Raw genomic sequence first — 15,830 nt, forward strand, 5'->3', positions numbered from 1 at the left:
ACCTTACATACTTACCTTCCCGTTATGTTGGCATTCGATATTGTGTGCATTGATACACAACGTGCAGCTCAGCAGTTCATTGATTGATTGGGATTTACTGGCAAGTACTTAACTGCAGCATTATTGTCAAGTATTAGCCTGCAGCATTACTGAGTAGTGGCAGCTCCCAGTCTTGCTGACAAGTACTAGCTTCCAGTATTACTGACCAATATCAGCCTGCAGCATTACTTAATTTGTGGCGTATGTGATAAACTTGATTATGGATTTGTTTATTGTTGTTTTTTATGTTTCTGTAGTGTTGCATTGTGCTTTTGCATTGTGTAAATGTTTCTATATTTTTGTTTTTAATCTTGTCGAGAAAGCAATGTTTCTCGCAATACTCGTATCCTTCTTTAAAAAAAATCTGTTCACAACACAGTTTGGCATTGTCAACCATAGAGACATGTATTAAATTCGTTTTACATACAGAAGTTGTTATTTTCAGAAGTAATACGAATGCGCTACATCAGATATCAGTGTGTCCCATTAAATGCAACCTGTCTGCTGGAAATTGCATCAAAGTCTTGTTATCCAAGCGCCATTCTGCCTGTCTTCATACTTTTTACATCTTTGTCATTCAAATTGAAATGTGTGCTCTCGGATCCAGCCCGTGCCCTTCATCAGCCATATCAAGGGTGCTAAACAACTGAAGGCAATGATGTATATCAAAAAGCATAACAAATAGTGGTTAACACTCAGAGTTATTAGTATGATTAACGTATAAGAGAAAAGGATAATCAAAGGATTTGAAACCCGTGGTTGACATCGCAGCCTTCACAAGTGCCTTTCAGAGGTTGTTGCACATTGTTCTGCGGAGGACAACAAACTTCATCCTGAACTATTTGCTGCCTCGTAGGACTTCACCCAGAGATACACGTTGTGCCCTACTGTCCCTCCTGAGACTGGCAGCACAGCACTATGCAAAGTCAACCTGGGACAGAAAACAGGCCCGGGGACCAAAATAAAAGTGCTGCCTTTAGTCAATTGGAAGGCTAAGTAAGCATTGGCAAAGCCAATAGGTTTTGCCTGTGAAAGAGCTACTGGCTTTACCAATGCCTTTTAGCCATGTTGTACAGCAGCATAAAGTGGATTAGTGCAGAATGGAGTGGCATGGCGTAGAGTGGTGTGGTGTGGAGTGGATTAGTGGATTGGCATATTGTGGAGTAGAGTGGCATGAAAAGGTGTAGAGTGGCATGAAGTGAAGTGGCAAACAGTGAAGTCACGCAGAGTGAAGTGGAGTAGAGGAGAGTGGTGTACAGTGGAGTGGCACAGAGCGAGTGGATTGAAGTGGTAAAGAGTAGAGTGGAGTTGGCTGGCATAGAGTAGAGTGGCGTAGAGTGGAGTAGTATAGAGTTCAGTCGTGTAGAGCGTAGTGGCATAGCGTAGAGTTGAGTAGAGTGACATGGAGTTTGGTGTACTAGAGTGGAATAGAGGAGAGTGGTGTAATGTGTATAGAATGGAGTGAAGCAGAGTGGATTAGAGTGGTGTGCAGTGTCGTAGAGTGTAGTGTAGTAGAGCGTAGAGTAAAGCGGCGAGAGTGGAGTGACTTGGGGTGGCGTAGAGTAGAGTGTCATAGAGTAAAGTAGAGTAGAGTGAAGTGGCATAAAGTGAAGGGGTGTATAGTAGACTTGCAGAGAGCGGTGTGGAGTGGATTAGTGGATTGGCATAGAGTGGAGTAGAGTAGAGTGTCCTGGAGTGGCATAAAGTGAAGTAGCACGGACTGAAGTGGCGAAGAGAGGAGTGATGTACAGCAGAGTGATGTAGAGTGAGTGGTGGTATGAAGTGGAGTGTAGTGGCATTGAGTAGAGTTGAGTAGAGTAGTGTGATGTTGACTTTGGTAGACTAGTGTGGCGTAGAGTGGAGTGGCATGAAGAGCGCTCGACTCTCTGCCAAATTGAAAGGAGTGGAGCAGAGTGTAGTGGAGTGGCAATACGTATAGTGGTGTGCAGTGACGTAGAGCAAAGTGGAGTAAAGGAGTGTAGACTGGAGTAAATCAACTTACAGTAAAGTGGTGTAGAGTGGAGTTAAGTGGCTTGAAGTGGCGTAAAGTGTTGTGAAGTGAAGTAGAGTGAAGTGGTGTATAGTAAACTGGCATAGAGCAGAATGGCGTAGAGTAGAGTGGCATTGTGTGGAGTGGAGTGTGGTAGAGAGGCTGTAGTGGCAATGTGTGGAGTGCAGTTGAGTACAGTGGCATAGAGTGGAGTGGCATGGTATAGAGTGGAGTGGTGCAGAAAGGTGTACAGTGGGGTGGCATGGAGCGACAGAGAGTAGAGTGGAGGAGACTAGAGTAGAGTGGACTGGCATAGAGTGCAGTGCCTTAGATTGCAGTGGCTAAAGCAGAGTGGTGCAGAGTAGAATGGCGTAGAGTGCATTAACATAAAGTGCTGTTGCGTAATGTGTAGTGGCATAAAGAAGAGAGGTGTAGAGTAGAGGTCAGTGCTGTGGTGTAGAAATTGGTGTAGGGGTTTGAAAGAAAGAAAAGCAACATGGAAGGGGGCGGGTGGGAGGGACTAAAAGCTGCATTCATGGGGACATTAGAGATGGCCTAAAAAGCACAAGCTCTAAAATGGAGTCCTTGAACACAAAAATATAGTAGCTCCAAAAAAGGAACCAGTGGAAGGGCACAAGTACTTGGTCCAAGCTCCAGGGGAAGACCAAACACAAAAAGAGGACATGACACCTGCATGGCTTGACAAACGGGACCGAAGCAAATGAGAGCGAAACTGAAGCTAACAAATGGTAAGCCATGGACGGGCTGCATGTGCCGCCTAGATGAAACCTAAAAAGTGGCCTACGGGTACAAATAGGGACAGTTTTGAACTTGCATATACACTTTATAAGTGTTTTTCAAGGTTTGAAAGGCTGCATGGATTTGCTCTAATGTCAGGGTATCAACTGTAAAAAACGGTCCATTAGACCTGCAGTCGACAAACAGGTTTGCACGCTGACCTGTCAGACTAGCTGTTGGGGAATTGACTGGTTGCCCTGTAGCCCAGTCCAACCCTGGCACTCTGAAGTGAATACAACACACAACACTGATACCAGCTGTCATCTGGCCAGCACGAGTTACAACCTAACCATACAGCCAACTAAATAGTGCATTATATCTCTTGGTATGATCACTTAAATAAAGAGAGTAGTGGTAATAGTATCTACACTTTGGAATGCCATAAGGGCTGTATGAAAATTTGATAAAACACTAAATAATTCAGAATTCTGAGGTTGTAGTCATCTGGGATACCACACTGACACTCATCCACAGGACCCTTTTGCTGCATTGTTGCTCTTCCTCCACTGATACACCTGAGTACCAGTGGGCTGGAATGCTACCCTGAGCGACTGCCAATGTCTAGACTTATTCCAAGCATTCCGCCCATGCCCCTTTGTGTGTTTAGTTAAATCAATAACAATACTTAAGGTAATAGTAATACTCTCCGAGCTTAGAAACTGGTCAAGCGCTTATAAAATCTAATATGTAGGTAAAGTCGATATGACCATGACAATGGAATTTTAGATCTCATCTTTCTCGTTCTTATAATCCATTTCCCTATGCATGTAGATGATCTTATGATGACGTGAGTAAAATGTATGCCACTGATATCCCCTTTCATCTGCAAATCACAACATCAAATGCTATCACAGCCAATTTAGCCTTCTAATAGTCTAGCCTTATTAAATTAGTTTTTACTGAGTGCTTAGACATGTCTTACATGCTGTATGGCTCTGGATGGACAACGGGGTTAAGCCCTATTTTTAGTTGAGGCAGGAAAAATGAAGACTGATCATCTTCTAATCTTATGCACGCATAATAGAAGCTATAAAGTCTTCAATTTCCCTGCAAACTTTTAGAATATCACACCTTAACCACAGGTGTGCAGACAGAATATTGCAGAGTCAATTTCTTCTGTTTCTGTTTTTAAGAATGGAGAGTAGCTCTTGGGTTCTGTGTAGGGGTGGACGTAACTGGCATAATTATTTCAAGCATAATTATTGGTAATCATGGCAAAATGACTTGTAATTATGCGTAATTTGCAAGAAGTGTAATCCGGCATGTAATGTTATGTTCTTAGTACAAAATGCACCCTTGTGTCCAAAGTGGCTCTGAGGATGCATTTTGTGCTAAGAGAATAGCACTGGATGCTACAGGTTACGAATAGAAGTAGGCAGAAGCCTCTCACTCTCTTTTAGTTAGTTGTTCCTGTGCTCCTGCAGTAGGATATTTGCCCCAATTTACTCTTCATTACTCAAGCTGGCGTAAGCACATAATTTTGGTAATTTCACATCACAACAGCAATTCTTAATTACTAAAATTACTCCAATTACTCTAGCATACTTAAACGTTCGCACGGGCCTATTTCTGTGTATGCGTGTGTATGAGCTGGATTTATAGCCTTATGACACACTCTGAAACTAGACTGTTAATGGGAAAGACACCATCACTTGGTGGAAATACTTGGGCATTTCTGCACTCTACATCGACTACAACAAAAGCATGTCATATGTGACTGTTTGTGGTTCTGGGATGAAATCTTTGGTGAAGGGCTACAAGGGTTGTTGAGCACTTTGTAGATTATCAAGCAGAATTGCATTTTTTCTACCGCTGAAAACAAGCCAATGTTTGCATGTCCAAGATAAATGCATTGATTTCAGGTCTTTTATTGGATATGGTTATGGTTTGAGTACTGAATCTTTAAGAATGGCATGCTATTTTGTAGAGCAAAACTTCAGAAGCACTGGCCAAACTCATTTCCCTCCAAGCAACAGAGGCTACCATTGTGACGATGGGGACAGATCACTCGATTGTCAGGTACTCATTCACTTGTTTTTGTATTTGCTACTTTCATATATGTCTCACAGTTGTAATATTGCAGTTTATGCAAAATGCAGTGGTTGAAGGGGGATGGGCCTTTCGACTACTTTCGATGGGAGAGGAGGCAGCACTGAAAGGGTGGGGAGGGAATGAAGGGGGAATTGAAGTATGCACATAAAAGTCCTGGGTCTCATTGAATGTGACCTTCCTAACTCTTCAGGGACAAAACATCACCACTGGTGGGAGGATAGGTGAGTATTGTATTGTTTGTGTCACAGCACTTCATACACATGGTGAGACTAGAAAGTGCTTTGCAAATGGGTCGAAAGCTACTTCATCTCTTGTGCTTGGTTTGAATTGTGTTAGTTTGCAGTATGGCCTTCGTGGGAGGTTTTTTATTTTGTATGTGATGATCAGTGTTGTGCTCTTATATGTCATATGTCCTGCTCCTTGGGATATAGTGGCAGAAAATAAGAGCGAGCAATAGGCTACTTAAGCTTGAACAGTAGTATGTTGTGCCAGAAGGGTATAGGGATGACATGGAGCCTATATTGGAGAGCTTTCATGTTTTCTTGTGTACAGCAGAGGCTGGCTGTGTGGTTGTGCATACTCCTCTTGATTTCTATTTGGATTCGGTTCAAGGGTTGGTATGATCATCAGTTCTGTGACGCCTACATCATTCTGATGGCGAATGGTTCTGAATGCTGATTGGCGGAGCCATTCATCATTGTGAGGAAGGGCTGGGATTTTACAACCTTCCTGAATTTCAGGTGGTGCTGTATTTTGATTGACAATATGATCCTAAATCTTAAGTCCATCCATGATGAATACAGATCTCAATGTTGTACTTGAATTTTATATGATACCCTAAATCAATGCAGATAGGCATGATTAGGTAATGTGCGTGTATATCAACATTTTCCACTCTCGTAGTCTATCTTGTTATAATAGTAATTCACCAACAGTGCTTGAAAAGTTCTAACTGTTGTTTGCGATCTATAGGGAAGAGCAGGTGGCTGTGGAATTAGTCCAGCGAGGAGATATTGTTAAGGTGGTCCCTGGTGGCAAGTTCCCAGTGGATGGTAAAGTCATTGAAGGCAACTCAATGGCAGATGAGTCTCTTATCACAGGTACGTTTTTTATCTGGTTGGTTGTGCATGTGGAATACAATGTGACACTGTGAAATGTTTATGAAGTAACAAAGTTTAGCTTCCACTGAAATAGAAAAGCTACATGGTAATATTCAGAGACTAAACAGTGGTGTGATGCTAAACAAGAAATTACTCTTAGTAATGCCACTCATCTTGCACTTATCTGGTCAGAATGATTGCATTATTCAAGTGTAAGAACAATGCTTCTAATGCATCCTCTTTCCTTCTGCTTCCCGGATTGGATTGAAACCTTCCAAAGTACCAGTCTGGATCTGAACATTTTTCCACATCTTCATATGTTACTGACTCTGGTTGATGACCCATGACATCATAGATGGAGTCATACTACTACACTGTCAGTCAGAAAATCTTTAATCAGCAATTGCCATAAAAGTACATAGAAATTCACAAAACTTAAAAATGTTAAAAAATAATTAAAAGGATAAGCAAGGTATCAATTCAAGGAACAGTTTGACAAGATAACTCGAAACAAAACAAGTTTGAACTGCCAAAACAACCTAGACTTATCTGTTTCGATTAGCGTTTACAGGGATAAAAGAAAATTATAGTAAAAACAAATTTACTACCCTTCAGAATTATGCACGCTCATGTCAATTCTTCTAACACAAAGCATTATCTAAAATTATAAAAACAAATAAAATATTATTTAAAATTATTAAAATTACCCAGAATATAATAAAAGCTCCTCACTTTGTGCAAAGTTCTGAATGCATTTCAGAACATATCTAGTTCCGCAATAGGCTTATTATAGAGCGGTATCAAGAGATTAATACCGTTTCCTAATAGCAATAGCAGATCTAATAAAGTTTAATACATAATAACAGATTTTAGTTTCTGACAGTTTTTGTACATATATCAGAGCATCCCTGTAATGTGTAAGCTTTGATTTACAAAGTAGGGGCGATATAAAAGCATGTCTGGGAATAGCATAAAGTGTACAAAAAAGAAAAAAGTGAGAAGTACTCTGCTTAGATCTGGGGTCGCAAGGGCACGGTGGCAGATCTTTTTGCCAGATACATTGTTTAGGGAAGGCCACCTTAAAGTGACTCAAATCATTCTAAATGAGGTTCAAAAAGAGTATATTTTTGGGCTTGAAAACCATGTTAAGTAAGGTTCCATAGTGGATACAGTTATGATCTGAACATAAGGTTCAAAAGTCTTTAATTTCAGGGCACTTTGGAATCTTATATTTGAGATATGCTCGGTATACCGTGATTTCAGCAACTCTTTTGCATTTATAGGCAGGGACTGTGGGTCTGCAAACATATTCCCAAGCCCCAGGGTTTGGAAAGTTGATTGCAAATATGAAAGCCAAGCAATCCTATTTGATTGGGCCAGCTGTAGACATTTAATAATGCATTCTTGCACGAGACATGCCACAGGATTCCTCCAGCATCTGATCCACAGCAGATGTGGTGCAACAGGGATCGAATCCTTTATAAATCGTAAACCCACCACCTCATGGCAGACGATATTTGCCATCAGTAATCTGCAGGCGAGTTTGTTCTCAACACATTGAAGTGTAGGTGCTTTCACATAGCCCCAAAAGCCTGCCCCATATAGAGCTGCTGAAACACACTTGGAGATATAAAACGTCACGATCTGAGACAATGGTCTGTAGCCCAATTTGCGGGTGAAGCGAAATATCGCTTCTATATTCCTCTCCAATTGCTGAGTCTTAAAATTAGAATGGATGTTCCTTAGTGTGGAAGAACTGAAGTGGATGCCTAAATAACAAACGTTTTTCACCTTGTTAATGATATTTCCTCCCATGGTGAATTGCTTGCACTTTGTATTTCGGGGGCCACATGTCATGACCTATGTTTTGGAGTAGTTTACTTTCAAATCAAGGCTCTGCATGAAAGTTAAAAAAAGATCCAGCAAGCCTTGTAAACCATTTGCTGTACGGGCAATTAGTGCAGCATCTTCTGCATATAATAAGACTCAGAGCAATCTTTGTCCCATCTTTGGTAGGTCCTTACCATGTTTTGTTAGGAATTCATAGAGCCCATTTATGTAAATCAGGAAAAAAGGGACTAAAATACAACCCTGTCTGACGGAATATGGGAGGTTCTCTCACCATGTGGGCCAAACTGGACTGAAACCTTTAGGTCCATATGTAGACGCTTTATTAGCTCCAAGAGGTTCGCATCAATCCCCAGGGTTCCCATAATTTGCCACAGCTTCACTCTATTTACCAAGTCAAAAGCACTTGATAAATCGATGAATGCCATCTGAATGGATTTTTTGGGGCAATTGCATATTTACTGAGGATAAGCTGCAAATGTAATACTTGTTCCACTGTGCCTAGTCCGGGTCTAAAGCCATATTGAATTGGGGATAAGATCTGTGCCTCTGTCACCCAGTCCTCCAATCATGATAAGATCACACTCCCCAAAATCTTGGCCATAGAATCGATAAGAGAAATTGGTCTATAACAAGAGGGGTCTTGTCTATTACCCTTTTTAAATATGGGAATGATAATGGCCAGCTTCCATGAGGGAGGTATGTTGCTTTTTACAACACTTCTTAACACGTTTGTGACTAGGGGGCCCCAAAGATTGGGCATAGATTTAAAAATATCTACAGGGACTCCATCGGGGCCAGGAGCCTTTCCTGGCCGTGAACGATTTATGGCTCTAATGACCTCAAGGAGATCGATGGAAATGTCTAAGGTATTAGGATTAGGATCTACGGGGATCTGCTCGATACTTCTATCCTCCTTAATCAGAATATCATTTTCTGGGTGAAATACTCTCATGAAGTGCTTCATCCAGGCATCCTCTGGGGTTAAGCAATCATCAGCTTTAGTGTTACAATATGAGAAGTATGGGTGATTTACCATTTTCCAAACTTTTGAAGTATCCTTCATTTCAGTGGCTGCCAAGAGTTCTTCCGATGCCTTAGTCCTAATTTCCAATTTTCTCTCTTCCAGTGTTGCCATTTTAATTAAATCACGGGAGGGAGGAATAGTTCTAAGGTCTTCTTCTATTTTTTTATGGGCAGCTGTACACATGGAATTAAACCATCGGTGCACCCCAGGGCCCAGAGGGGACCTATCCATCACCAAAGCATCCGAGATAGCATAACTTAAATGTTCGTATTCTTGGACTATACGGTCATGGGCTAACTGCTGGGACAAGCAAGTGTTAATAGAATCTAGCTCTGATCTTATAATGTCCTGGTTAAATGTGATTGGGTTTATTTTTTCCCATTTCAAACGTACGCCAATATTTTTTTTTTAAAGTGGTATCTCTCCTCAGGTCCTTGTTCTTAGAGTCCTGTTTGGTGTTGTAAGCTAGTTCAATGCATAAGGGGTTATGATCACTGGCACAGTGAGATATAATCTTAAAGTCAGATATTAAATGAAAATCTGAAGAGCCAATAAGGATAAAATCAATAATACTCCCTTTTGAGTTCCCTGTAAATGTAGTGATTTTTTGGGTATTTGTAGACGCTTTCTCCCTAGAATAGACCAGATCAAACTTACATAAAAAAGAAATTAAAGCTTCACCTTCATTTGAATGGATAAAGTGAGTTAACAACTCTCTGCCTTCAGTTGGAACACTGCATAAGTGTGGGGCTTCCTGGCAGCATAAGGGAGTATTGAAATCACAAACTCATAGGATAACTAACTCTTCATCCTGCAATTGGGTGGATGAGTCAATAAAGTCTATTACATCCCCCTCAGGAGACCGCGTGGTACATTATTATAGCAGTTTATTATCGGGATACCCTTACTCCCCCTAATAGATAGTAAAACAATCATAAAGTAGGGTGAGGACCAAATTAGGATCACCTCCATTTGAGGTAATTGTAATGAAACAAGAACTAAAAGGCCACCTCTTGCCCTTCCCATTGTGGAGGTTAATGCTGGTTGGTGTAGAGATAAGTAGCCGTCCAATAGAAACGTGTCCATTGACCAGGTCTCCTGAAGACAAATTATGTTGTGTGTCGATATAAATCTCAACCAGTCTGTTTTTTTTTGTTTTTTTGACCAGAGCCCCGCAATGTTCCAACTAATCAGTGTTAAAGGTTTATATCCTAAACATAATGCCAATTCATCCATGATATTGGCACTAGAACAGGTTCCTGTCAGAACCGTCCCTTCTTCTGGTATAAGTTTATCGTAGCCATCATCAGCGCTTAACCCCATCAGGTTTTCTCTACCATGCCTGACGATATCTGTGAGTCAATCATTCTCATCAAGGGAGTTAAAAGCCTGGAAGCGATTAATAGTAGAAACATTTATCTGGGGATACGGCCTGACTGATCCTGGGCTATGTTTGCGGGGATCAGCAGTAGAGAGTAAAGGTAATAAGGAAGGTTCATAGAAGTGGCATAATGGATACATTTGAATCCCTTCTTCAGACCTAGTACAATGTTCAGAATCAACAACGGTTAACTAGGCAGGAATTGGCAAAATTAATTACAACACAATCACCCTCATACTCTTTCCTTGATGAACCAACCCATTTCACTCTGCGTGCCATGAGGATCTTGTTATTTAGATCCTTATGGTAATTACCTTTAAATTTAGTCCTCAGCCAGTGGGCAGACTTCCTCATTAAGGCTTGAGTGTCTTCTTTTTTGTTGCTGTCCAGAGGGGGCACATTTGCTAACACCAAGACATACGGCATGCATTCGACGGTAAGTGCAGGGTCTCTTCATGATTTTCAATTGAAAGAACGGGGTGGAGATTTGGCCGGGCCGGGTGAAGTTCCATTTGTTTTTCCAAGGGCAATTCGTGCTCGATAATGGAAAGTCCAAGACTGTCTAAGGGTTTAACCAAGGATGAACCAGGTTTGTTAAGTGCAGGATTAAATACTGGATTGTTTTTTTTAAGTGCGGGATCATGGCTATGTACTTTCCCAGTGTTAGATAACCTTGAGTTAATAGTTTGAGAAAGAGTACTGATCACATTGTTACAAAACGAATCACGTCTTTTGGTTAGGAAAATAATAAGTTTCTCTTCCAGAGCCATGCAGAAAGGTTTAAGTATAGAGTCAATTATATAGGTGGAGTCATATGGGACGTCCTTCTTCTCAGTACATTCATCAGTTGTATCCAAGGCTACGGTTTGACTTACAATAATTTCTGGTAGAAGATGACTTCTCGCTTTTATCCCCGAAACTTTTTTTGTATTCTTAACCCTTCTTCCCTCTCTCCTCTTCTTTGGGGGAGAGGGGGGAATCCACTTTAGAACACTCAGGGGTTAAGGTATCGTTTGGGTCAGTGGCTTTACTTAAGTCTTGCAAGAGTACACCACTATGGTCAGACTGATTAATGCCTAGGTTTAGAGCCAACAAAGGTGACTGAACCTTTTGTATGGTGTTTATAAGGACAGTGGGCTCCAGGGGTGGCCGCTGAGCAGATTTCTGAGCAGCCCCAATCTTTTCTTCAACTTGCTCTAATTCTGATTCTATAACCCCAATTACAGAGGATAAGTAGCTGGTAATGGTTGTTTGGGCTGAAGAGCCCAGCCCTCTTTCCCCCGTTTGCAAACAAATCTTTCTTTTCCCCATTTTAATAGGGTATTCACACACCTCTAATGTTAAAATTAGTAGGAATTGTCAGGTGTACCTTCCTTTCTCTGCACCTTCTCCACTGGACAGTTGTCACATAGGTGTTTTACCTCAGGGCCTAGAGGGATGGCCCAGCCCAGCCTCGAATGGTCTTGAACGGCTTTGCCTGGGCGCGGGGAAACAGGCAGCGCTTTCAAGTGCGCAATGAAGCCTGGCCCCACCCCCGATCTCCTCTGGCAATATAGGACACGGATTCCCCCACAACAGCGTCTCTCCTTCCTGCGGCACGGGGATACAGGCAGCGCTTTCAAGCGCGCGATGGAGCCTGGCTCCGCCCCCGGTCTCCTCTGGCAATATGGGACACAGAGTCCCCCACAACAGCGTCTCTCCTTCCTGCGGCGCTGGGTAACAGGCAGCGCTTGCAAGCGTGCGATGGAGCCTGGCCCCGCCCCGGTCTTCTCTGGCAATATGGGACACGGAGTCCCCCACAACAGCGCCTCTCCTTCCCGCGGCACGGGGAAACAGGCAGCGCTTTCAAGCGCACGATGGAGCCTGGCCCGCCCCTGGTCTCCTCTGGCAATATGGGACACGGAGTCCCCCACAACAGCATCTCTCCTTCTACTACTAACCTGGACGTAGAGCCTCATCCCCAGGTACCAGTCTGGACCTGAACATTTTTCCACATCTGCATATGTTACTGACTCTGGTTGATGTCCCATTACATTATAGATGGAGTCAATCTACTATGCAGGACGTAGAGCCCCACCTACTTAAAGGGCACCTGTCTATGCGGACCCAGATCACTGTTTTTAATGTGTTCATCTACGCAGGATCTGACCTGCTGAGTTTTCTTGTTTTTCCCTTCACCTTTTATTGATTACTTTTGATTATTTTGAAGTTATGTCCCATTTATAGTCTTCAGACTTTGAGCCCTGCAACAAGTGCCTTCTACTGATGTTGGTCATGGATCCTCACCCAGTGCTTGACGCTCCGGGTCATTTTCATGATACTGCATCTTCCTCGTTGTGCGGTTGTATGCATCCAAACGTAATACAGGAAGAGGAAGGAAAATTTAGCTTCAGTGAAGACCAAGGCCCTCGTTACAACCCTGGCGGTCGGTGTTAAAGCGGCGGAAGACCGCCAACAGACTGGCGGTAAAAAAACATGGAATCCCGACCATGGCGGAAAGCGCCAACACAGACAGCCACTTTAACACTCCGATCGCCACGGTGGTAGAAACAAACACCACAGCGGTAACTGCCAACCGACAGGCGAAGGACCCGCTCACTGTATTACAAGGCACCAATCCGCCAGCTTTTCCGGGGTGGTACCAACGTCATCAAAAGCACGGCGGAAACAGTATTTGGAACAGAAACCACTCATGTCTCGACACCCAGCGAGGAACCAGGACGCCATGGAGCCCGAACTTCAGGTGCTACCAATTTTGGTTTACCTCCTCTTCTACCAGGAGCAGCAAAGACGGTGGCGATGACCACGGTGAGTACTGCACCTAGCACACAGGAGGTGGGAGGGGAAAGAGAGAGTGACACACACATGCAACACCCCCACCCCACCCTCACCCACAACAACATACACACAAATACATGCATCAACATTACATTTACAACCCGTCACCCCCTGGAAGAACGCAAGTTCAAAATGAAATGATTGTAACAAGTGTAATCATCGAAAATTCAGATATGGAAACAGCTCTGTAACAGATCATTATATACAAATATGTACAGCAACTACACAAGCCAGGATAGTGTTCCATTCATTGTCCGTAGACCAGTGGTCCCAGAATGCATGGGCGAAGCCCACATATGATACCTGACTCTAAACAGAGAGAACACCGCTGGGGCATCAGCTCGAAAATAAACAGGCACCTCAGAGGGAAGGAGAGGGGGGGCACCTCAGCCGGATGAAGAGACAATGCCACTGCTCCACGAGGGGGATCTATGTCCACTGATTGGTCCTGGGGAGTGCAAAGCCACAGTGTCTCAAGTCTCTCAAGTGGGTGGTTTGCCCACTGCTTTATCCTGGGGAGTGCAAAGCCACAGTCTCTCAAGTGTGTGACATGTTCCACTGGTTCTGGAGGGGGCTTAGTACCCAGAGTGCTTCATCCTGCCAAGGGCTGGGGTAGTGGATGCTTTTCTCCACTGGTTCTGAAGGGGGCTTAGTGCCCAGAGTGCTTCACCCTGCCAAGGACTGGGGTAGTGGATGCAGTTCTCCACTGGTTCTGGAGGGGTCTTAGTGCCCAGAGTGCTTCATCCTGCCAAGGACTGGGGTAGTGGATGCCTTTCTCCACTGGTTCTGGAGGGGGCTTAGTGTCCAGAGGGCTTCATCCTGCCAAGGACTGGGGTAGTGGATGCTTTTCTCCACTTGTTCTGGAGGGGGTTTGGCGCCCAGAGTGCTTCATCCTGCCAAGGACTGGGGTAGTGGATGCTTTTCTCCACTGGTTCTGGAGGGGGCTTGGTGCCCAGAGTGCTTCATCCTGCCAAGGACTGGGGCAGTGGATGCTTTTCTCCACTTGTTCTGGAGGGGGCTTTGTGCCCAGAGTGCTGCACATGCTGTGTGGCAGGTCCCATTCCCTCACCTGGGTGTGTATGCCACAAGATTGCCTGGGAACAGGTAGCATGATACTCCATGGAGTCAGAGACACACTCCACCCTGCTGCGACTTTGCCTGCCACCTGCTGGTACTGACAGTGCTGGTTGTGGTGCCTCATGTACGCTGTGCAGGGCCCAGGACGTCTCCTGCAGCCTCAGATGGCTGTCCACTGGGAATATTGTTCATGTCGGCTGTGGTGGCACTGTCTGTGCACGTCGTGGAGCTGGTGGTGGTGGTGGTGGTTGCGGCGGTGTCTGTGGTGGAGATGCTGCCGGTGGTGCATGTGTCAGCACCTGTGGAGGGAGACAGCAGGACGTCTCCTGCAGCCTCGGACGACTGCCCACTGGGGATGATGCTGGGGACTGTTGCTGAGGCAGCAGATGTGCGGGTGGCGGTGCAGGTGACGGTGTCCACCGCCGAACAGGTTGCTGTTCTGTTTGCCAAAGGGGTGACACCAGTCCCTCAGCCAGAGGCTCCCTGCCCTGTGCTGACTTCCCCTTAGCCTTGTGTCCCTTCCCCACCTTGGATGTTGCTGCTGGGCCCTTGGCACTGTCCCCTTTTGGCTTGGAGGAGGCCTTGCTGGGTGGTTGGTGCGGCTTTTCCCTACGTCATGTGGGCCCCTTCTTCACCTTGGCAGGTGGCGGAATGGGCTGATCCTTGGCCTCGCTAGGTGACACACTGGCAGCCCTGATGGGTGCCACCTGCGATGTTACAGGGCTTGCAGAGACCACAGTGCTGGAGGATTTGGTGGCTGAGGTGCTGGGCTGGGATCTGGACATCCTGGCCCTAGGGGAAGGATGGGGGGGGTGTGTAGGGAAGAGGTCAATGTTAGCCTAGAAACGTTTTTTAGACACTCTGGGAAGGGAAGATGGAGGGGGTTTGGGAGTGGAGGAAGAGGTTGTGGTTATAGGAGGTGTACGTCTGCTGAATTTGGGTGAAGGTGCATGGGCTGGAGGCTGTTGTGAGGTGGATGGCTGTTGAGTGGGTGTGTGCCTGAGTTTGTGTAGTTTGGGAGGAGCGCTCACAGACACACTGGGAGAAGACACAGGGGACGTGTTCATTGTACTGGGGGTGGTGATTGGACGTGAGTGGTGTGTGGTGATGGGCGTGCTGGTGATGGAAGTAGTGGCTGAGGATATAGTGCATGCAAGTGTGAGTGGAGACAAGACTGGGAGGGAGGAGGAGGACCTGGAGGAGGGGGACACAGTGAAGGCAGTGGATGTTGGTGTGTCTGCATGGGATGTGTGGTGCTTATGTTTGCCATGTCCACTCTTGTGTGTTGATGAGTGTGCATACTGGTCTGATGGTGTGCTTGGGATAGGCTGAGGTACAGGGGATTGGGTCTGGGTATTGGAAGATGGAGGGGGGAGGCTGGACACAGGGACAATGGCTGCCATCAGTGCTGAGGCCAGAGCCTGAAATGCTCTCTGTTGGGCTGCCACGCCAGAATGAATGCCCTCCAGGTATGCATTTGTTTGCTGCACATGCCTCTCGACACCCTGGATGGCATTCAAAATGGTTGATTGCCCAACAGTGAGGGATCTCAGGAGGTCAATAGCCTCCTCACTGAGGGCAGCAGGACTGACTGGGGCAGGGCCTGAGGTGCCTGGAGCGAAGGAGATGCCCACCCTCCTGGGTGAGCGGGCACGGAAAACACGCTGAGGGGCTGCTGGG

The 15,830-nt window shown here is 45.0% G+C and overlaps 1 protein-coding gene across 3 annotated transcripts in view; it reads left to right on the plus strand.

The window, feature by feature from the left end:
• The window catches only part of ATP7B (ATPase copper transporting beta), a 515,812-nt gene that overhangs the window by 301,285 nt on the left and 198,697 nt on the right, over nucleotides 1-15,830 (plus strand). For all 3 annotated transcript variants that reach the window (XM_069205459.1, XM_069205457.1, XM_069205458.1), the window contains 2 exons: nucleotides 4,755-4,846; nucleotides 5,852-5,979. In XM_069205459.1, coding sequence (XP_069061560.1) covers nucleotides 4,755-4,846; nucleotides 5,852-5,979 — 220 coding nt within the window. The remainder of the gene's footprint in view (nucleotides 1-4,754; nucleotides 4,847-5,851; nucleotides 5,980-15,830) is intronic.

The sequence above is a fragment of the Pleurodeles waltl genome, chromosome 8 (genome assembly GCF_031143425.1).
Source record: "Pleurodeles waltl isolate 20211129_DDA chromosome 8, aPleWal1.hap1.20221129, whole genome shotgun sequence".
Taxonomy (NCBI): domain Eukaryota; kingdom Metazoa; phylum Chordata; class Amphibia; order Caudata; family Salamandridae; genus Pleurodeles; species Pleurodeles waltl.